The sequence below is a fragment of the Macaca nemestrina genome, chromosome 1 (genome assembly GCF_043159975.1).
Source record: "Macaca nemestrina isolate mMacNem1 chromosome 1, mMacNem.hap1, whole genome shotgun sequence".
NCBI classification, from domain to species: domain Eukaryota; kingdom Metazoa; phylum Chordata; class Mammalia; order Primates; family Cercopithecidae; genus Macaca; species Macaca nemestrina.
The window spans coordinates 58,837,042-58,859,060 of NC_092125.1; the positions used below are offsets into that span (position 1 = coordinate 58,837,042).

The window sequence follows — 22,019 nt, forward strand, 5'->3', positions numbered from 1 at the left end:
ATAATTCTTTCTCAGTAGTGTCAGCAAGCTAAGCACTAAGGGAGAGATGGCAGGGGTCTTGAGGCAAAGAGATAGAATAAGTTAGGCAGTCTCTATTCTGCAGCTCATTAGCTGTAAAACTTTGGGCAAATGATTTTGTATTCTCAGGTGGCAAGGACTAGCAGTCTCCTGAAATACCTATTGTGGTGCATTTCCATGTTGAACGCTTGCCTGTGAGGAGTGTCATTGAAATTAGGTTTTAGGAATCTTATAGTTCATTCTGTAGATTTGACTATGAATGTGGGAGTACTTTCCCAAGAGCCACTAGACTCAGAAAACTTTTCTCCTTGTCTTGTAGTCCCTTTTTGGAATATACTCAGAAAATATCTTCTGTAAAGGAAATTTGTATCTTTTTCTCATTCCAGGTTATATGTCAAGGTCTAATGAATCATCTTTTCAGTTAAAGGGTTATTATTATATTTTTAGAGGGAATCTTAAATTCTGTGACATAAATAATAATTATTAAATAAATTCTGTTTCTTTTATAAAAATCTTGTAAGAGAATTTTTTCCATTAATCTTTATAGAAAATGTGCCAGAGGAACTTCGAGAACCATTTTACACAGATCAGTATGACCAGGAACACATCAAACCACCTGTTGTTAATTTGCTTCTGTCGGCTGAACTATACTGTCGTGCTGGGAGTCTCATTCTCAAGAGTGATGCTGCAAAACCCCTTTTGGGCCATGATGCTGTAATCCAGGCTTTAGCACAGAAAGGTCTTTATGTCACTGACCAGGAAAAATTGGTAACTGAACGAGATCTCCACAAGAAACCCATACAGATGGTGAGTCTTTATATACCCAAGATTATTTTAAGTTTGAAGTGTGTACTTTTGAGTGTGAATGATACACTGTAAAACAGAGGGAAATGTTTTGAAATTGGATTGTGTTTTTGCCTAGAGTTTAAAAATCATCTTTTTCTTAACCTTGTTTCCAAATGAAGGAAGATTTTAACTATTTTGGAATGTTTGGTGCCATCTAATACCTCAGAGAAACAACTACATAATTTCCAACTATCTTAATGTAATTTTAATTGAAAAATTTTAGTTTTTCCATCGTAGAGACTAGCTAGAAGAGATGGAAAATGCATCCTTGACTTTATCATTAGAAAAGAGTTGAGATTAATAAGTACTCATTTATGGCCAGGCAAGGTGGCCCATGTCTGTAATCCCAGCACTTTGGGAGGCCAAGGCGGGCAGATCATCTGAGGTCAGGAGTTCGAGACCAGCCTGACTAACATGGAGAAACCCTGTCTCTACTAAAAATACAAAATTAGCCGGGCATGGTGGCAAATGCCTGTAATCCCAGTTACTTGGGAGGCTGAGGCAGGAGAAAGGCTTGAACCCGGGAGGTGGAGGTTACAGTGAGCTGAGATCGCACTATTGCATTCCAGCCTAACAAGAGTGAAACTCTGTCTCAAAAAATAAGCTGATATACGTACTTGAATAACTTCTTGGTAAATTTCTGCATATCAGATATTTTCGTTTATTTAATAGCTTTGAACTCATTCTTGTAGAAAACACACAGGTGGCCTCTAAGCTGGCCTGGGACAATCACGCAGGAACTCTCTCATAGGCAGTCTCAGGAGACATAAATCTAAATGTTTAAGTTCATTGTATGCTGGTTCAGTCCATTGTACTGCTTTAGCTTGAGTTTCACAAAATGTGGACATCATCAAGAATAGTATTAGAAAGAAAAGTGGTTTTTCCATACTTGATTAAATCATGTCATGATTTAATCAAAGAGTAGTAGTTTTGCTTGGGAGGAAGGTAAGGGGTATATGTAGAAAAGTGTATTATAAAATTTATGAAATTACGAAATTTAGGAAGAATGAACAAAAAAATTAGTTTATAAAATTTATTACTAAATGAGGTGATGACCTGTTTTGTTTTCTGCTTTTTTTCCTTCTTTAAAGTAACTCTTTTAATATTTCTAAGTAATGGAAAATAATGTATTGATCAATTTAGTTAATGAAATTTAGTTATAGATTTACAGTACAGTTATTAACAATAACTCACATGTGGATTATCCAGTATGAAATTGTCATCTTTCATTGATAGCTCCAAAATCACCTTATAGTTACCCTCTGACTTTGGCATACCTGCTTTGCATACATATCATATGTGAACAGTTTGCCTATGCCAGGGACAAGCAGAATCTACTTTGGTGTCCTTATCAGTGTCTCATATTCATCTCCCCCAGAATCACTCCCCTAGTTGGATGCTTCAGCTTCTGATTACTTCTGCTTCCATTGTTTGAAGGCCAAGTGGATAGTTAGAAAGCACATCCATGACTTTGTGAAGCAGCATTTGCTTAGTTGCTCTTCTTTCAGATACAGATATATATGTCATAGATAACCTACTTATCCTTAGAGTGTCTATTTTAGATCCTCTAATAAGAATGAAACAAACTTAACATGTTTTCTACATTTTTTTTTTCCAGTGTAGTTTGTATGTGTGAAATACTTGGACAATTAATTATAAAATAAGGGATTTGGTAGACTGCTGATTGTGTTACTCAGGTTTCTTTCACACTTTATTGATCCTGCTGATAGCTTTGAATGTATTTTAATAGTATTTAAGGAATGTAGTGTAAATGACATAGAATCTTTTTTTTTTTGGTCTTAGATGGAGTCTCACTCTGTTGACCAGGCTGGAGTGCAGTGGCGCGATCTCTGCTCACAGCAACCTCCGCCTTCTGGGTTCAAGCAATTCTTGTGCCTCAGCCTCCTAAGTAGCTGAGATTACAGTTCTGCATCACCATGCCCAGCTAATTTTTGTGTTTTTAGTAGAGATTGGGTTTCACCATGTTGGCCAGGCTGGTCTTGAACCCCTGACTTCAAGTGATCCTCCCACCTCAGCCTCCCAATGTACTGGGATTACAGGTGCACAGCATGGCCAACATAGAGGTTTTTTTTTTTTTTTTTTTTTTCTTCTTCTTCTTCTTTTGAGACGGAGTCTCGCTCTGTCGCCCAGGCTGGAGTGCAGTGGCGTGATCTCGGCTCACTGCAAGCTCCGCCTCCGGGGTTCACGCCATTCTCCTGCCTCAGCCTCCCAAGTAGCTGGGACTACAGGCACCCGCCGCCACGCCCGGCTAATTTTTTGCATTTTTATTAGAGACGGGGTTTCACCGTGTTAGCCAGGATGGGCTCAATCTCCTGACCTCGTGATCCACCCGCTTCGGCCTCCCAAAGTGCTGGGATTACAGGTGTGAGCCACCGCACCTGGCCCCAACATAGAATTTTTATCTCTGGTTCTAGCTTCTATTTGTGGATTGTTAGAACTTGAGAACTTGAGGCTGGGCGTGGTGGCTCACGCCTGTAATCCCATCTCTTTGGGAGGCAAAGACTGGTGGATCACCTGAGGTCAGGAGTTCGAGACTAGCCTGGCTAACATGGTGAAACCCTGTGTCTGCTGAAAATACAAAAATTAGCTGGGCGTGGTAGTGCGTGCCTGTAGTCCCAGTTACTTGGGAGGCTGAGGCAGGAGAATCTCTTGAACCTGGGAGGTGGAAGTTGTAGGGAGCTGAGATTCCGCTACTGCACTCCAGACAGGGTGACAGAGTGAGGCTTTGTCTCAAAAACAAACCAACCAAAGAACTTGAGAACTTCACATTTGCCCTACATCATCTTAACCCTTTGCAGTGTCACATTTACTAACCTGTGTTTTAATTGTATACTTTCAACTTTTATCACAATTTGATTTAAAGTTTTCCAGTTGCTGTGGCATTTTGATTGATGATATTTAATATAACTATTTTCCTGAAACCTGCATGAGAAAATTTCTCAGATTACTAGTAAAAAGTTGTTCCTTAAGAAACTATTTTTTTGGCCAGGCGTGGTGGCTCACGCCTGTAATCCCAGCACTTTGGGAGGCCAAGGTGGGTGGATCATGAGGTCAGGAGTTTGAGACCAGCCTTGCCAACATGGCAAAACCCCGTCTCTACTAAAAATACAAAAATTAGCCAGGTGTGGTGGCGGGCACCTGTAACCCCAGCTACTTGGGAGGCTGAGGCAGGAGAATCGCTTGAACCTGGGAGGCGGAGGTTGCAGTGAGCTGAGATCGTGCCACTGCACTCCAGCCTGGGTGACAAGAGCAAGACTCCATCTCAAAAAAAAAAAAAAAAAAGAAACTTTTTTTAAAGAGTAAAGTAAGAGTTAATTTAAATTATCAGGTTTTTTTCCTGCTTTTTGGGAAGTATCATGAAAAATAGTGTGTTTAATTGTACTGAATATATTGCCCCCGCTCTTCTACCTCTAAATTATCTTAAATTTGGGATATTTTATTTCTGTATGCCAGCCTTTTGGGGGAAAAAAAAAGCGTGGTGGTAGCAAAAGTATCATCCTAATTTTTCAAGAAACAATGTTAGTACTAATTCTTTTTCATCAAAGTCTCAGTATAAAACTTCCCCCTGAAATACTATATATGAAGACAGTAATCTTTAGAAGAATTTACACCAGACTGTTAACTTTGGTTTCTTCTGTGAAATGGGATTAAATAGGATTGGAGAAATAAATGTTAGCTTTCATTTCTTATTTGATATAATTCTGCACTATTAACATTTTTATATGATTTTACTGTTTTAAAATTTAAAATGTAGAGAAGAAATTTAAATTCAAATAGAAATTATCATTATCTGAAATAACATGCCTTGTATGCATACTAAATATTTCTGATAGTTAAATTGTTAAAGAGAAATAAGTATCCTGCATTTAGCCTTTAAGCAGACATAGGAAATAAGAGTAAATATTAAAGACCTCTCTAAATGGTTAAATTCAAATATCCTGTAAATGGCAGTTCAAACCTGTAAGGTATCTTTTCTGTAGTTCTTTTAGTAATCAATCTTTAAAAAGAAAAGATGTGGCCAGGCGCGGTGGCACATACCTGTAATCCCAGCACTTTGGGAGGCTGAGGTGGGTGGATTACCTAAGGTGAGGAGTTCGAGATCAGCCTGGCCAACATGGTGAAACCCCATCTCTACTAAAAATACAGAAATTAGCTGGGCGTTATGTCAGGCGCCTGTAATCCCAGCTACATGGGAGGTTGAGGCAGGAGAATCGCTTGAACCCGGGAGAAGGAGGTTGCAGTCAGCCGAGATTGCACTCCAGCCTGGGCAACAGAATGAGACTTTGTCTCAAAAAAAACAAAAAAACTTCCCAACATGACTTCTCAGAACAAAAACATTCCTCTCAATCTCCACCCCAAAATTAATAATACAATCTGCATATCAGTCAAACTTGCCTTAGTCATACTTCTTTTTTTTTATTTTTTCTTTTTTTTGAGACTGAATTTTGCTCTTGTCACCCAAACTGGAGTGCAGTGGTGCATTTTCAGCTCATTGCAACCTCCACCTCCTGAGTTCAAGCAATTCTCCTGCCTCAGCCTGCCGAGTAGCTGGGATTACAGGTGTACCACCACGCCCAGCTAGTTTTTATATTTTTAGTAGAGATAGGGTTTCACCATGTTGGCCAGGCTGGTCTCGAGCTGCTGACCTCATGATCCACTCACCTCGGCCTCCCAAAGTGCTGGAATTACAGGTGTGAGCCACCACACCTGGCTGTATTTTATGTTCTATGTATCCAGCTGACCACTGACATCTCTGCTTGAATGATGTTTGAACTAAAAATCTAATGAGGAAGAAAACTGGGGAAAAAAAACTAGACAGCATGAAATAAATGTTCTAACTTCAAGCAATAGATACTGAGATCTTAGAGGTGGATGTGATAATCTCTACTAGGGAGGATCGGGGAAGGCATCGTAGGGTAGGATGATATGGGATTTCAGTAGTTGGGAAAAGGGATGGGATGAGAGTAGTAACTGGGTTGAAGGAATTGTTTGACTCAAGGTTGAACCTGTAAAGGTATGTTAAGTATTACAAATTAAAATATTGACTGCTTGGAGGGATAAATGTGAGATGAGGCTAAAAAATAATTTAGAGCTAGATCATGAGGAGCCTATAAGTCTGAATTGAGGATTTTTAACTTTCTATAGGTTACAGAATTATGAAATAGATTTTCATACTATATTACAAAACACTTGGAAGCATTGTGAACTGAACCGCTATACTTTCAGCTTAGTTTAAATAATTATTGCAGTCTATTAATTCTCAGATTTTATCTATTGTTTATTTATGATTATCAAATAGCTCTTTTTTTTTTTTTTTTTTTTTTGAGACAGGATCTCACTCTGTCACCCAGGCTGGAGTGCAGTGGCGCGATCACAACTCACTGTAGCCTCAAACTGCAGCGCTCAGGTGACCCTCTGACCTCAGCCTCCTGGGTAGCTGGGTCTGCAGACTTGCACCACCACACCTGGCTAATTTTTTTTTTATTCTTATTGTAGAGACAGGGTCTCCCTGTGTTACCCAGGCTGATCTCAAACTCCTGGGCTATGCTGGGATTACAAGTGTGAGCTGGGATTACACCTGGCTTATCAGGTAGCTCTTTTCATTTAGTTTACTATATGCCAGTCAGTGTGCTTACACTTTAACACTCTAACTTACATAATTTAATTCTTACAACTCCAAGAGGAAAGGATCATCCCTGATCTACTGATGGAAGAAACGGAGGCTTTGAGAACATAACTAAGGTCACAGAGCAAGTATAGTAAGTAGTGAAGGCAGGATTCTGAAATCTCTGCTTTAACTATAAATCCTATATTCTTTTTTTTTTCTTATTTTATTTCTCTTTTACATGATAACAGGATAAAGCCTATGTTCTTAAACACTAAATTGTATTTTTGTCTTTGCCTAGGGAATAGGTAGATGCGAAGTAGTGAGGTGGAAGGAAATAGAAATGGTGTGCCACCTGGAACTCTGCCTGGTGGTTTGTTTGAAATCTTGGTAATTTGCCTAGGCTTCTTTTCAAAGTAATTTCCCCCTCTGTTCCATTTACCCACTCTATTCCTGTCTTAAAGGTTATGTTAATTCCATGTACCTTAGGAGTGATTATAGCAGTTAAGTAGAATGACTGCTGACGGGGGATGAAGTAGAGTTGTGACAGGGTCTAGGTGGACATGAGTTAGTTAATACGGTATTTAAGAATATGCAGGTGGGGCGCAGTGGCTCACGCCTATAATCCCAGCACTTTGGGAGGCCAAGGCGGATGGATCACCTGAGGTCAGGAGTTCGAGACCAGCCTGGCCAACATGGTGAAACCCCATCTCTACTAAAAATACCAAAAAAATTAGCTGGACGTGGTGGCGCACGCCTGTAATACCAGCTACTTGGTGTACGCCTATAATACCAGCTACTTGGGAGGCTGAGGTGAGAGAATTGCTTGAATCTGGGAGGCAGAGGTTGCAGTGAGCTGAGATTGTGCCACTGCACCCCATCCTGGGCAACAGAGTGAGACTCCTTCTTGGAAAAAAAAAATATATATATATGCAGAGTAATTCTCTAGTTACCATTATTTTTGCTGGATACACAAAATGTATTGAGAACAGAGAAGCTGATCCCAGGAACTCTGTGTTGTCCCTCTTTTTTTTTTTTTTTTTTTTTTTTTTTTTTTTTTTTTTAAACATTGGTCGTATTTGGCAACTATGCTTATGAATTTCCATGGTGTCACCATCTGTTAGAACTCAAGTGTAATTTACTCGTGTAGAGGCTTGCTTGTTAAAAAAAAAATCCTTTCCCTGTTTAAGAAGAGGATTATATAAATGTAATATTGTAATAGTAGGTGTAAAGACATTAATTTCTGGTTACCCTTGTATATGAGTGGTTTGCAAATTTATAAGCTAAACCTGTCTTTGAAAAAATAATTACATTCTCATAGATGTTGTTGGACAGCGTTTTCTTCTTCATGCATAGTGCTAGAACTCAATTTTCTGTTTACTACTCATGTACCTAATTTGGATTCCATTATTTCTAGGTAACATCCACACCTCTGTTACAAATTCACAATATCTTTTGATACCTTACAACCATGTTTATCATGTTAGAGTTACTCTTTATTTGTGATCATTTGGAGCTCCAAGTTTTACTTTCTCATAGAAATAACTTGATGAATGGTACTTACTTTACTAGATGATCTCACAAAGACTCTTTTTAATAAAACTGAATTGTCAGACCATTTATTAATTTATTTAAGGAGCTTCTACATTGCCCTTTGTATTTTCTACCATGATTACAAAGAGTTTCATGTTCTTCAGTGTCTCACTTTCTAGCGGTGGCTTATAGAAAACTGTCCAATGTTTTAGGAGTATAAAACTTTAGGAGCACCAAACTCTGTACTACACTTAAACTGAGTTTTGAAGGATGTGGAAGAATTTACCAGGTAGATAAATGAAGGCTGTGTTGTATGGTATTGTATATGGGAGTATAAGGGGATGTTAAAAGGGAGTGTGAGAGCATGGTACCCTTAGGTCAGACGAAGCAGCTTGGTTGTAGCATTAGCACTAGCTGCCTTTTGAGGGGTGATAAGAAACGAGATCACAGAGATAGGGACAGGGCATGAATGACGTTTTATGCTATGCCAAGTGTTTATACATTATCCTGGAAGTGATGGCAACCCTAGTGTAGGGTTTTAAGCCAGAGAGGGTATCATCAGATTTGTGTTTCAGAAAGTCACCGTGGTGTATTGTAGAAGAGATACCACTTAGGAGGCTGTTGAAATAGCTGGCGGCCTGAACTAAGGTGCAGGCCATGAAGATTTATTAGTAGGGTTGAGTGGGAGAGACTTTTTTTTTTTAGATGGAGCCTCGCTCTGTCACCAGGCTGGAGTGCAGTGGTGTACTCTCGGCTCACTGCAACCTCCACCTCCCGGGTTCAAGCGATTCTCCTGCCTCAGCCTCCCAAGTAGCTGGGACTGCAGGCGTGTGCCACCATGCCCGGCTAATTTTTTGTATTTTTAGTAGAGATGGGGTTTCACCATGTTAGCCAGGATGGTCTCGATCTTCTGACCTCGTGATCCATCTGCCCTGGCCTCCCAAAGTGCTGGTGATTACAGGCATGAGCCACCGTGCCTGGGTGGAGAGACCTCGTTAAGGTAGGATTGAGATGATACTTTGATTTATCAAGAATTGGGAGATTAGAAAGAGAACCCAGAACAGAGCTGGCAAAAAATATTTTATCCCTTATGTGAACTCTAATTAGTAGTTAACTACTGGAAGATGGAAAAAACTAGCTCCTTGGTTTTTACTCTGTTCCTTTGGGAGCCTCAGGGTCTAGATGTTCCCTTCCCCATCCTGTGTTGCTCCTAGTGATTTTGAACTCTGATATTTTTTACCTAATAGTGGTAAATGACAAAAACAAGTAAAGGAACAGCTTTATAAGTTTGAAGTCTTGAGCTGATACTGCTAAACTTGCTATTTTTGATGAGAAAGATAAAGGCTACTCTGTAAGACTCATACTAAGTTTCTCTTTTCTTAGAAAAAATGGAAAAGAGTTTTTCTCCACAAAAGCAACGGACACCAGTGGGGTGTCCTCTAATTCAGTTCCAACATTATCTACCTGAAGATAGTATCAGATCAGTGTCAGATCCCACAGGTTGAGGGCTTAGTCCCCAAGACTACCCCACCACCACACCAGTCACAAGTCCAGCAATAATTTTTATTAATATAGAAGATGAATTAAGGATATATTAACCATGACTTTTCTTTTTTAATTTTTATTTATTTATTTATTTTGAGAGAGTCTCGCTCTGTTGCCTAGGCTGGAGTGCAGTGGTGTGATCTCAGCTCACTGCATCCTCTGCCTCTCAGGTTCAGGTGATTCTCCTGCCTCACCCTCCCAAGTTGCTGGGACTACAAGTGCACGCCACCATGCCTGGCTAATTTTTTTTTGTATTTTTAGTAGAGACAGAGTTTCGCCATGTTGGCCAGGCTGGTCTTGAACTCCTGACCTCACATGATCCGCCCGCCTTAACCTCCCAAAGTGTTGGGATTATGGGTGTGAGCTACCATGTCCGGCCTCATCTTTTAAAAAGATAAAAAGATTCCTGTGCATTCATTGCAGATTAATAAATTTAAATAGATGATATATTATAAGGGAAGTTAGCTTCAGTGTCTGGGACCTGGCCTATTTTGGAGTAATAATGTTCTCCTAGTTTAAATATCTAAAAAACTAACAGTATACACACACATATAAATAATTGGAGTGACTGGTACGCTCAGGCCTGTAATCTCAGTACTTTGGGAGACTGAGGTGGGCGGATTGCTGGAGCTCAGGAAGTCAGTGCTACAGTGAGCCATGATCGTGCCACTGCGCTTCAGCCTGGGCAACAGAGCAAGACTCTGTCTCAAAAAATAAAAAAATAAAATAAATTATTAGAGCACAAGGTTGAAATATTTTAGTAGGTTTGGTATTAAAACTACATATTTTTCTGATTTGCACAGTATAGTGTAGTGCTATAGAACAGTGGACAGTCACGGCAGTTGCCTGTGGCCATACATACCCCAGTGTGTGTTGAGCAGATTGATGCCCCGACACTGCCATGATATGGAAACATTTTTGCAATTTGTTAGGTTATAGCAGTGAAGCAGATTGTTTTTATTAATGTCAGTGATGTGATTTAGTAAAATAAAATAGGTGATCATTAAAACAAAAACTTTAGTAATTGTCATTTGGTTGCTTGCTTGTTTTCTGGTAACTGCATAAATGAGCTTCTGTAATAGAAAAAAAAAATCCTTACCATGCTCAGATTCCTTCTCAGCCTATACTGTTCTATGTTTGAAAAGAGTGTTAGAATGAGCTGTGTTACAAAGTGCACTATGTTACAAGGTGTCCCAAGGGCCCGTCTTTTCAGGAATTTCTTTTGCTCTACTTGGAGGATGGTGAGAATACTAATTATTATTTTCCTGAAGCTAAAACTGTTTGTGGTAAGCAAACAAACAAATATTACAAAGGTAACTAGAGAGCGGTGAAAGCTATGAAGAAAGTAAAAGCAGGATAATACAAGTGATCTGAAGGAATCGTGTTATTTTATTATAGTTAGAGTGACTAGGAGCAGTCTTATACAGGAGATTATATTTGAGCAGAGATTTGAAAGATGAGGAGTCACTTAGGCAAAGATCAGAGGCTAGTGCATTGCTGACAGAGGGAATAAATATGAAGACCCTGAGTTAGTATATAATTCACAAAATAAATAAACTTCGTGGCTGGATGATAAAGGTCCTACTAAGAATTTCCTGGAGGGAACATCTTCAGGAATTTGAAAGTGTAGAGTCACATTTATTTGCCATATAATTTGTGTGATAGGAAGTACTTGACTCATTCAATAAGTACTTGTTGATAATGGGATGTAGTAATGAAAAGACAGACCAAGCTCTTGCTTTCATGGAGCTACTATTTTAGTAGTAAAGATGACCAATAAACAATTAGACAAATTGTAACAATTTCAGGAAATGGTAAATGCTGTGAAAAAAATAAATTAGTAAGGAGCTACAAGGAGCCGAACATCCTCTTTTCATAGGAGGTTGTCAGGGAAGGCCGGTCTCCAGAGTTGATATTTGAACTGAGACCTAAATACCTGAAGGAATCGGCAGATGATCTGGAAAAAACATTCCAGGCAAAAGAAATAGCAAGCTTACTGGCTCTGATGTAAGAGGAGTTTGCTATGTTTCAGGAACTGAAAGAAGGCCGCTGATTGGTAGTGAGCAAGATTGATAGTAATAAGAGATCTGGTTAGAGAAAAAGATTGTAGCCAAAGCAAGTAAAGCTCTATAAGCCAGCTTTTATTGGGAATGTGGAAGGATGTCACGGAAGGATTTTAAGGAGGCCAATGAGTTGATCTGGTTTACTTTTTTTCAGAATCATTAAAGGCCATAATAATAATTTTGGTGAAATAGAAAAGCTTCCTTTTTCATGAATGTCCGGGGTGGTTTTGTTGTTTGTTATTTGTTTTTTGAGACGGAGTCTCACTCTTGCCCAGGCTGGAGTGCACTGGTGCAATCTTGGCTCACTGCAACCTCTGCCTCCCAGGTTCAAGCAGTTCTCCTGCCTCAGTCTCCCACGTAGCTGGGACTACAGGCGCACGCCACCACACCCGGCCAATTTTTGGAGTTTTAGTAGAGACTAGGTTTCACCGTGTTGGCCCAGGCTGGTCTCGAACTCCTGACCTCAGGTGATCCACCCACCTCGGCCTCCCAAAGTGCTGGGATTACAGGCATGAGCCACCGTGCCTGACCAGAATGTTTGTATTTTAATGTGGTAACATTATAGTAAAACAGAATAATTTGGGAAAAGACGATGAAAAGTACATAACTTTAGTAAGTATGGAGTGCTATGCCGATATAAAATCACCGTTTCATCAAGGCAAAAGCTTTCAAGGATCTTAAAAAAAAAAAAAGAAAAAGAAAAGAAAAGAAAAATCACTGTTTCTTGCATGGTGAAGCAGGGAGTCAACATGAGTAATAATAATCCAGATAAGAACTTTCAAAAGCTTCTTTTTTATACCAAAACAATTTGCCAGTCTTACTATTTTTTTTTTTTTTAAATTGTTTTCGGTGTTGAAAATACATAGCTTTAGATGTTGTAATCATAGTATTTGGTCAGGGAGCTTGGGAACATTTTAATTGTTCTTCCACTCAGCCTTCAGGTTGCTTTGTGGAGAAGTCATCGGGAGAACTAGGCACAGAAAAGGCAAAGCAAGACAAAGAAAACATTTTAGCATTAGCTCAGGTTAGGTTCCAACCCCTGATGCAGAAATCTGGGAGGTGAAACTGGACCAAGTAAAAGGACTCTTTTTGTCCTGAGCCAGATTGGCCCAAAACCAAGTATATTCATAAATGTTCTTTATTTTCCTACAACAACCAAACATGGAACTCATTCTTCCAAAAATAGGGTGAATGGTCATCTTGCCTGTTTCAGGGGGAGAAGAACTTAAGGGTAAGAGAGAGAGAAACCTGGGCAGGCTTGTGCACAAGAAGGGCAGGAAAAGATAGAGTTGACCGGGTGTGGTGGCAGGTGCCTATAATCCCAGCTACTTGGGAGACTGAGGCAGGAGAACCATTTGAACCTGGGAGGCAGAGGTTGCAGTGAGCTGAGATTGCGCCACTGCATTCCAGCCTGGGCAACAGAGTGAAACTCCATCTTAAAAAACAAAAAAACAAAACAGCAACAAAAAACCCGGACATTCATGAAAAAGGAAGCTTTTCTATTTTACCAAAATTATTATGGCATTTAATGATTCTGAAAAAAAGTAAACCATTGGTGGAAGACTCGGGAGAAGAAGAAGAAAAAAGGAGGAAGGAGAGGCAATGAGAAAGGAAGGAAAAGAAGGAGCTGGAATGGGGAGGAGACAGTTTCCAGACCGGGGCTTGCCTGAAGGCCACTTACATGGAAAGTCTTCAAAGGAGAGAGAAGGACAAAACACCTCAAGTTTTCTCGGAGCTCCTCTTAATACCTTATTTACAAATCATAAGGAAGAGAGAGTGAGAGAAGGATGACCAACCTTTCTCCTGAGGGAGTAGGTCCTGGACTCATCAACACCGCAGCCATATGGGAAGAGGCAAAGAAAAGACCATGACTCAGTGCTGACCTTTGACTCCTTTGAATATACTAACCTTACAAAATGTGGAGCCCAGTCTGTGTTTTGGAGTCATTTCTTGTCTTTCCTAGATATGGAATGAAGGGATGGACCCCTTTATTCCTCCTGGTACTTAGAAGAGAGAAGTTATTTCCTTACCCTTGAGCCAACTTTGTAATGAAAAGGATTTAGACTTTTTCATTTTTTGTCTGTATAATAAAGTTGCTTCAGAAAAACACAATGGGAAGAAGCATGTTAGAATATGTTGTGAATAACCTGAAAAGAAAGAATATTGCATGTATCTCTAATTGCCTTTTTTTTCCCTCCCTGATAAATGAGGAGCTATAAATCATATTGAACAAAGTACTAAAAAGTACTAAACAACACTTTTATCTCTTGAAGTTTTTCTTTTTCTAACTTCTGGGAGTCATTTTTAGGAAAGGTGGATGCCTGTAGATTTCAGCTTATTTTTATATAATGGAGCCAAAGTGAAATTCTTCAAGTTCTTAATAGGAAAAAAAGGTGTACTTTACAGTTTGCCACCCAGCCAAGGCTAACATATATTCTCTATATATGCTATATGTGCATATATTCTATAATATAATCTATATTAAAAAGTGTGATTTTTGGAAATAAAAAATTAGCTGGGCATGGTGGCGAGTGCCTGTTGTCCCAGCTACTTGGAGGCTGAGGTGAGAGGATTGCTTGTGCCTGGGAAGTAAATACTGCAATGAGCTATGATCATGCCACTGCACCCAGCGCAGGTTACAGAGCAAGACCCTGACTCCAAAAAAAAATTTTTGAGGCCAGGCACAGTGGCTCACACTTGTAATCCAAGCACTTTGGGAGGCTAAGGCCAGAGGATCACTTGAGCTCAGGAGTTTGAGACCAGCCTGGGCAACATAGAACTTGTCGAAGTGTGCTTTTTACAGAATCGAAAAGCAATTTTATATAGAATCTTTTTATATAGAATAAACTCCACAAAGAGGGGCCCATAATTGTCATCGTATTCCCAGTGCCTGGCCTAGAGAAGATGCTGAATCAGTGAACAAATAAGAGGTATTAGTGAGTATTTTAATTAAGAATTAAATATATTTTTTAAGAAAAGAAAGTCATTCAGAATTATTACTAAGAGAGTGGTGGAGGTTCTTTGTTTTGTTCCTCCCCCTTGACATTTGAATGGAGTAAGCAGTAATTATTGAAATACGTATTTATTGAGTTTTGAGAATTAAGTGTTTTGGGGGAGGCTCCTGAATGCCTGGAGTTTATACGAGAATCTAAGTGATTAGATGGTTTGTTTTCTACTTTATCATTTTAATATAATAAGTACCTTTATATTTTCAAATACTTACGGGGAAAAGAGTGTGGACTTTTTGTTTCAGTTAACCAGTGATCATTTGGCTTTCCTCTCTACCTTTGCTTTTATTTTATTTTATTTTTTGTTTTTGTTTTTTTGAGACGGAGTCTCGCTGTGTCACCCAGGCTGGAGTGCAGTGGCGCGATTTTGGCTCACTGTAAGCTCTGCCTCCTGGGTTCACGCCATTCTCTTGCCTGAGCCTCCTGAGTAGCTACTACAGGTGCCCACCACCATGCCTGGCTAATTTTTTTTTTTTGTATTTTTTAGTAGAGATGGGGTTTCACCGTATTAGCCAGGATGGTCTCAATCTCCTGACCTCGTGATCCGCCCACCTCGGCCTCCTAAAGTGCTGGGATTACAGGCGTGAGCCACCATGCCTGGCCTATCTTTGCTTTTTATGTCTAGCTGTGTTGTTTAAAATTTAACAAATAATCATGTTTAATATATAATACGTGCATTTTTACCAGTTTTTTTAATGAAGTGAAGCATGATTGAGATACAAATATTGTAGATCTATTTAATACCAATGATATATTTTAGAAACTAAGTCCGGCTTCAGTAGATTCTAGGTTGTTCCATATTTTTTCATTATATATTAATCGTTGGATTGTATTGATCTAGAAATCTTTTTTTTTTTTTTTTTTTTGAGACGGAGTCTCGCTGTGTCACCCAGGCTGGAGTGCAGTGGCGCGATCTCAGCTCACTGCAAGCTCCGCCTCCCAGGTTCACACCATTCTCCTGCCTCAGCCTCCGAATAGCTGGGACTACAGGCGCCCGCCACCACGCCCGGCTAGTTTTTTGTATTTTTAGTAGAGACGGGGTTTCACCATGTTAGCCAGGATGGTCTCGATCTCCTGACCTTGTGATCCACCCGCCTCGGCCTCCCAAAGTGCTGGGATTACAGGCTTGAGCTACCGCGCCCGACAAAATCTTTTAATTATATGTTAATTCCGAATTTTATTGCATTGGGTCCAAGCCATTTTTTGCAAGAGCAGATAAAATCCAAAGAATAGCTATGACCTATGGCTCTTGGCGTGGGCCTGGCACAAGATGATGAATGAGGCCGATCAGATTCTTTGCCTCAGAAACCTGAACAAATCATGGAAGGAATTTGCTTGTTAGCAAATTGAGAACTTAAGCAGAGTCATGAGGTAGAGATGGGGCTGGAGGAGCTGTGAGAAACCATGGAGTTAGTGCTGGGGAGGGTGCCTGGAAAAGCTTCATAACCATTTTTCCATATTAATGAATGTAGGTCTATACCATGATTTTTGAAGGCTGCACAATATTCTGTGGTATGAAAAGTATCACAATTTATTCGCCCCAATCCCTTGTTGATGAATGTTTAGGACCTCCCCACACCAAAGGGTTTTTAATCACACAATGACACCATCAGTGTTCAATTTTTAAAAGATAGAAAAGACTGTGTAACCTAGACCAAGCAAACTAGGTGTATATTGTAGTGACCTTTACTGACATAGGAAAAAGAGGAGAGAAAGGAATTGGAGGGGGGAAATGGCCATGGTAGAGTGCAGAGATAATACATTCAGTTTGGGACAGATTTAGGATAGCTTCAGGACACCCTGGAAAAGATAACCAGGGAGAGAGGTATGGGCTTGAGATAGAGATTTGGGAATCAGCGGAGAGTAGTGGTTATTTGAAGTCATGGAAATAGTGATGCCCAGAGAGAGCATGTTTTAAAGTGAAAAGAGAAGGCCAGGGATAGAACTGTTAGAAGCACAAATATTTAACTAATGTGCAGAAAATACTGTGGAGGATAGTCAAAGGTGTAGGACATAGAATTGAACAACTCTGGGTAACATCTGAATCTTCTTGTTCTATCAAATGCCTATTTTTTTCTGCCTTTTTTTTTCCATTTTGCTGATTGATCGTGTTTTTGGTCTTATATCTCAGATTGGGAAAATATTTTAACAATGTGTTTAATAACTATAGAATATCAGGATATATTAAGAGTGATCTCATAGATTTTTTCATAAGTTTGAAATCAAAATGGAAAATTCTTTAAACTTTTTTTAAAATAATGAAGCAGACAGGTTCAGAAATTATTTGGCTATTTTGACATTTTATCATTTGTAATAAATACTATGCATAGGTACCATGTGTCTATAATAAGCCTTTTCTTCTTAATAATAGAGTTTATACCATACCATTGGTCTCCTTGTCACTAAAATAATAGAAGAATATAATTCAAATAAGCCTGAAAACACCAGGAAACTAGTTTTTTGTCTTTATTTTGTTAAATGGCATTATTTATTGAATTGTTAATGTTTAGAATTTATATTTAAATGATGTCAGTGATTTATTACGAATTAGTGTTTTAAAGGATCCGTATATGACATGGTCTACCAAAATTACAGAGGTAGATGTTTTACGTGGACAGTACTTGTCAACTCTTTGAAAAGCTGGTGCTGGTAAGATGTTGACAGCTGCTAGAGTTAAAAAAAACTTGGCCGGGCGCGGTGGCTCAAGCCTGTAATCCCAGCACTTTGGGAGGCCGAGACGGGCGGATCACGAGGTCAGGAGATCGAGACCATCCTGGCTAACACCGTGAAACCCCGTCTCTACTAAAAATACAAAAAACTAGCCGGGCGAGGTGGCGGGCGCCTGTAGTCCCAGCTACTCCGGAGGCTGAGGCAGGAGAATGGCGTAAACCCGGGAGGCGGAGCTTGCAGTGAGCTGAGATCCGGCCACTGCACTCCAGCCAGGGCTACAGAGCAAGACTCCGTCTCAAAAAAAAAAAAAAAAAAAAAAACTTAACAGTCTTTTGTATCCCTTTAGCAGTAAAGGTTGACAATTTTATTGTAGGTAGGAGCATTTAGTGAGAATTATGACATCCTGTCATTTTTGCTTAATTTTGGGGCAAGGAAAACACCTGCTTTGTGGTTGACTAGCATCCCTTGCATACTTGTTCATATATTCAAACTTCTTTCAAGTAAGTGTAAGTTCTGGTACCCACCAGATCTGCAATTCCTGATAGCTACAGCTTTCTGTGCTCTGGCCATATCTATTTATAGAGGCAGTGAGGTTTGGGTTAGGTAATGTTTAGTCTCTTAGTTCCACCTCTAAGGCATGCTAATGTGGTAATTGCTTGCCAGCAGCATTGGTCTGGAAATGGGTGACTTCTAGATACTTGGTAGGTTGGAGGAAAGGTGTTCATACTTCTTACTGTGCGGTTTGAGTATCTGCCATAGATATTTACGTTCAAATCTTGGGAAACCCCCTGCTGTTTCCCAACAGTTGTCTTTGTAGTTTATAAAAACCTGGGATGGCTACTTAACGAGGGGTGACTTTTTCTTTTCTCTTTCTCATACATAGTGCTTGGGAAGTGAAAAGCCTGACTGAGTGGTAGAGGTAAATTGGGGAACAGTTACGATTATGTCAAAACTTGTGTGGTTCAGTTTCATTTTCTTCTAATAAAACGAGTGCCATGAGGCACATTTTTTTATACACACCCAGCTGAAAGAAATGTGCTGACAAACTTTTTTTCAGGGGATTTTTTGAGTGTTAGTTGGAGCTTTTACTGATGGTTATTTTTATATGATAAAGTATATTTCAGTGAATTTAATGTAACTTGTTTTAGATTTTTAGATTTGAAGCACAGTTTTTGGCTCAGGACCAAATATGCCTGGAAAACTTTCAAATCTGGAAAGCTGTAAAACACAAACATACTTTGAAGTATGGCATATGTGACTGTTTAAAATATACTAGGAATGTCTTTATTGGTTAGCAAATGAAGGAACATAGCTATCATTTTTATATTGTTGGCATAGGGTAGCAGCAATTATGTTCAGTGGTGGTGGACAAGCCTGATCTGCCTTATATAAATTATCATAAAAACAAGTTTGCTCAGATCACTATGGTTAGGACATTTGAAAAATACATATGTTCTGTACTTAAATCTTGATTTATTGAATATAATCATCTACTTTAGTGGGTTTTTTCATAAAGCCGATGTTGTATACTGTTGTTGTTGTTGCTGTTGTTGTTGTTGTTGTTGTTGTTTGAGACAGGGTCTCACTCTGTTGCTCAGCTTGAAGTGCAGTGGCATCATCTCGGCTCCCTGTATCCTCAACCTCCCGGGCTCAGGTGATCCTCCTACCTCAGCCTCCCAAGTGGCTGGGATTATAGGCGTGCTCACTATACCTGGCTTATTTTTTTTGTATTTTTTATAGAGACAGGGTTTTGCCATGTTGCCCTGGCTGGTTTCAAACTCTTGGGCTCAAGCGATCTTCCTGCTTCAGCCTCCCAAATTAATAGGATTACAGGTGTGAACCAGTGCCTGTAATCTCATGATTACATCATGTATACTCTTGATAGTTACTGTTTTTTTCCTGCTTACATGTCTTTGATTGCTCATTGGCAACTCCATTATTAGTGAGCCAGGCACATGAAGAAATCTCCTAATTTATTTCCTTTAAGTATTAATTGATACAACATTTTGGGAGAGAAACATAAAAATAAATCATTCAAATGAAGTTTGACGATTATCTTCAGATTTTATTCATTATTGTAATAAAATGATTCTGTAGGCTAATCTGATAGCCGTACAGTGACTGTATAATGCCTTAAGTAATAAAAACACTAAAAATCTTTAGAGCACTGGGAAATTTTTAGAGCAGTTTGATATACATCTCATTTGATGCCCTGTGTGGTAAGAAATGAAGTATTATCCCACATTTAACAGATGAAGAAGATGAGACTGAGTGAAGTCCATTGATGTCCTAAGGTCAGAACTTTCTTTTTAAAAACTCAACTTTATGAAGGCATAATTTACATAAAATGTACCCATTTAAAGTAGTTTGAACAGTTTTGACAAAGGTATGCACTCTTGTAAATACCACTGCAGTTGAGACAGAGAACATAATCACCCCCAGAATTTCCTTGTTTCTTTTTGCAGTCAGCCCTGCAGCCCCACCCCACTTCAGGCATCCATTAGTCTCAGTTCTGTCTTTGTAGATTAATTTTTGCCTGTTCTAGAATTTCATATAGTTGAAAGCAAACTGCGCAAACTCTTTTTTTACTAGATTCTTTTGCTCATATTTTTGAGATTTATCTATGTTGCTATGTGTAGTTTATTCCTTTTTATTGCTGAATATTCCGTTCTGTGAATACCACAATTTGCTTATTCATTTACCTGCTAATGGACTTTGATGCTGTTTCTAGTTTTGGTGTGTTAGAAATAAAGCAGCTATGATTTGCATTTAGACATGTACTTTCATTTCTCTCTCGCTCTCCTTTTTTCTTTTTTTTTGAGATAGGGTCTCACTCTATTATCCAGGCTAGAGTAACAGTGGCAGTGGCTTGATCACGGGCTCAACCTCCTGGGCTCAGGTGATCCTCCACCTCAGCCTCCCAAGTGGCATGCACTACCATGCCCAGCTAATTTTTTGTAGAGATAGGGTTTTACTATGTTGCCCATCCTGGTCTGGAACTCTTGGAATCAAGCGATTTGCCTGCCTTGGCCTCCCAAAATACTGGATTATAGGCCTAAGCCGCTACACCTGACCTTATTTTCATTTCTGTTGTGGGCCATATGTATGTTTGACTATTAAGCTATCAAGCAGTTATCCAAAGTGGTTGTACTTTCTATTTCACCACCAGCAATATATGAGGGTTCCAGTTGCTCCACTTCCTTGCCAATACTTTTAGTATTGTCAGTCTTTTTAATTGTAGACATTCTAGTGTGAATTAGATTCTCCTTGTGGTTTTATTTTGCGTTTCCCTGAGGACTAGTAGAATTTAATGTTTTTTGTATGCTTACTGGTCATTCATACATCTTTTATGAAATGTCTGTTCAAATCTTTTTCTCAATTTCTTATTGGGGTTTTTATTTTCTTATTACTGTAGGAGTTCTTTATACTGAATACAAGTCCTTTGACAAATACATGCATTGCAGATACTTTCTCCTAGTCTGTGGTTCAGATTTTCTTTTCTTTTCTGTTTTTGAGACAAGGCCTTACTCTGTTGTCCAGGCTGGAGTGCAGTGGCAAGATCATGGCTCACTGCAGCCTCGACTTCCTACCCTCAATCAGTCCTCCCTCTGCAGCCTCCTAAGTAGCTGGGACTACAGGCAATTGCCACCAAACCTGGCTAATTAAAAAAAAAAAAAATTGTAGTAACAGGGTCTCACTGTGTTGCCCAGATAGTTTTGAATGCCTAGGTTCAAGTAGTCCTCCTGCCTTGGCCTCCCAAAGTGCCGAAATGACAGTTATGACCACCATGCCCAGCCTGTGTTTCGTTTTCTGTGTGGTGTCTTTCAAGGAATTTTAAATTTTGATGAAGACCAATTTACAATTTTTTTCTTCTATAGTTAGTGCTTTTTTGTCCTAAGAAATATTTCCTTGCCTATATTATGGTTGTAAAGATTTTTTCCCCTGTGTTTTCTTCTTGAAGTTTATAGTTTTAGCTTTTTCATTTAGGACTATGATTTATTTTGGATCAATTTTTTTGTATATTGTGGTCGAGGTTCATTTTACCCCCCTTTTTTTTTTAAACAAGATTATCTGGTTGTTCCAATAGTATTTATTGAAGACTGTTGTCTCCCCATTGCCTGACGTTGACACCTGTGTCTTTTCCATTGATTTAGATGTGTATTAGGCCGTGTCACACAGTCTTGACTAATGTAGTTTCATACTAAGTCTTGAAACTTTTTAGTGTAAGCCATCAACTTTGTTGTTTTTTATCCAAATTGTTTTAGTTATTCTAGGTTCTTTGCATTTCCGTAAAAATTTTAGAATCAACTTGTCAATTTCTATTTAAAAAAGCTTGCTAGGATTTAGATTGGAATTGTGCTGAATCTATAGACCATTTTGGGAAGAATTGATAGTTTAACAATTTGTGTCTTCCAATGAAAACATGGTTTCTCATTTAAGTATTCTTTATTTCAGCAATGTTTTATAGTTTTTAGCATATGAGATTCATATGTACTTTGTTGAATCTGTCATATTTTGGATTTTGATTATAAATGGAATTGCATTTCAGATTTAATTCTTAAATCATTTATTGCTAATATATAGAAATACAATTGAATTTTGAACGCTTTTTTTTTTTTATCTTGTGACCTTATACATTTATTCCTAGTATGTTTTTGTGGATTTGTCAGAACTCTCAACATAAACAATCATGTTGTGTGTGAATAAACA

The 22,019-nt window shown here is 38.9% G+C and overlaps 1 protein-coding gene across 4 annotated transcripts in view; it reads left to right on the forward strand.

Annotated features, from left to right (window-relative positions):
* The window catches only part of LOC105484698 (calmodulin regulated spectrin associated protein family member 2), a 117,629-nt gene that overhangs the window by 20,930 nt on the left and 74,680 nt on the right, over positions 1–22,019 (forward strand). For all 4 annotated transcript variants that reach the window (XM_011746542.2, XM_011746544.3, XM_011746543.3 and 1 more), the window contains exon 2: positions 566–825. In XM_011746542.2, coding sequence (XP_011744844.2) covers positions 566–825 — 260 coding nt within the window. The remainder of the gene's footprint in view (positions 1–565; positions 826–22,019) is intronic.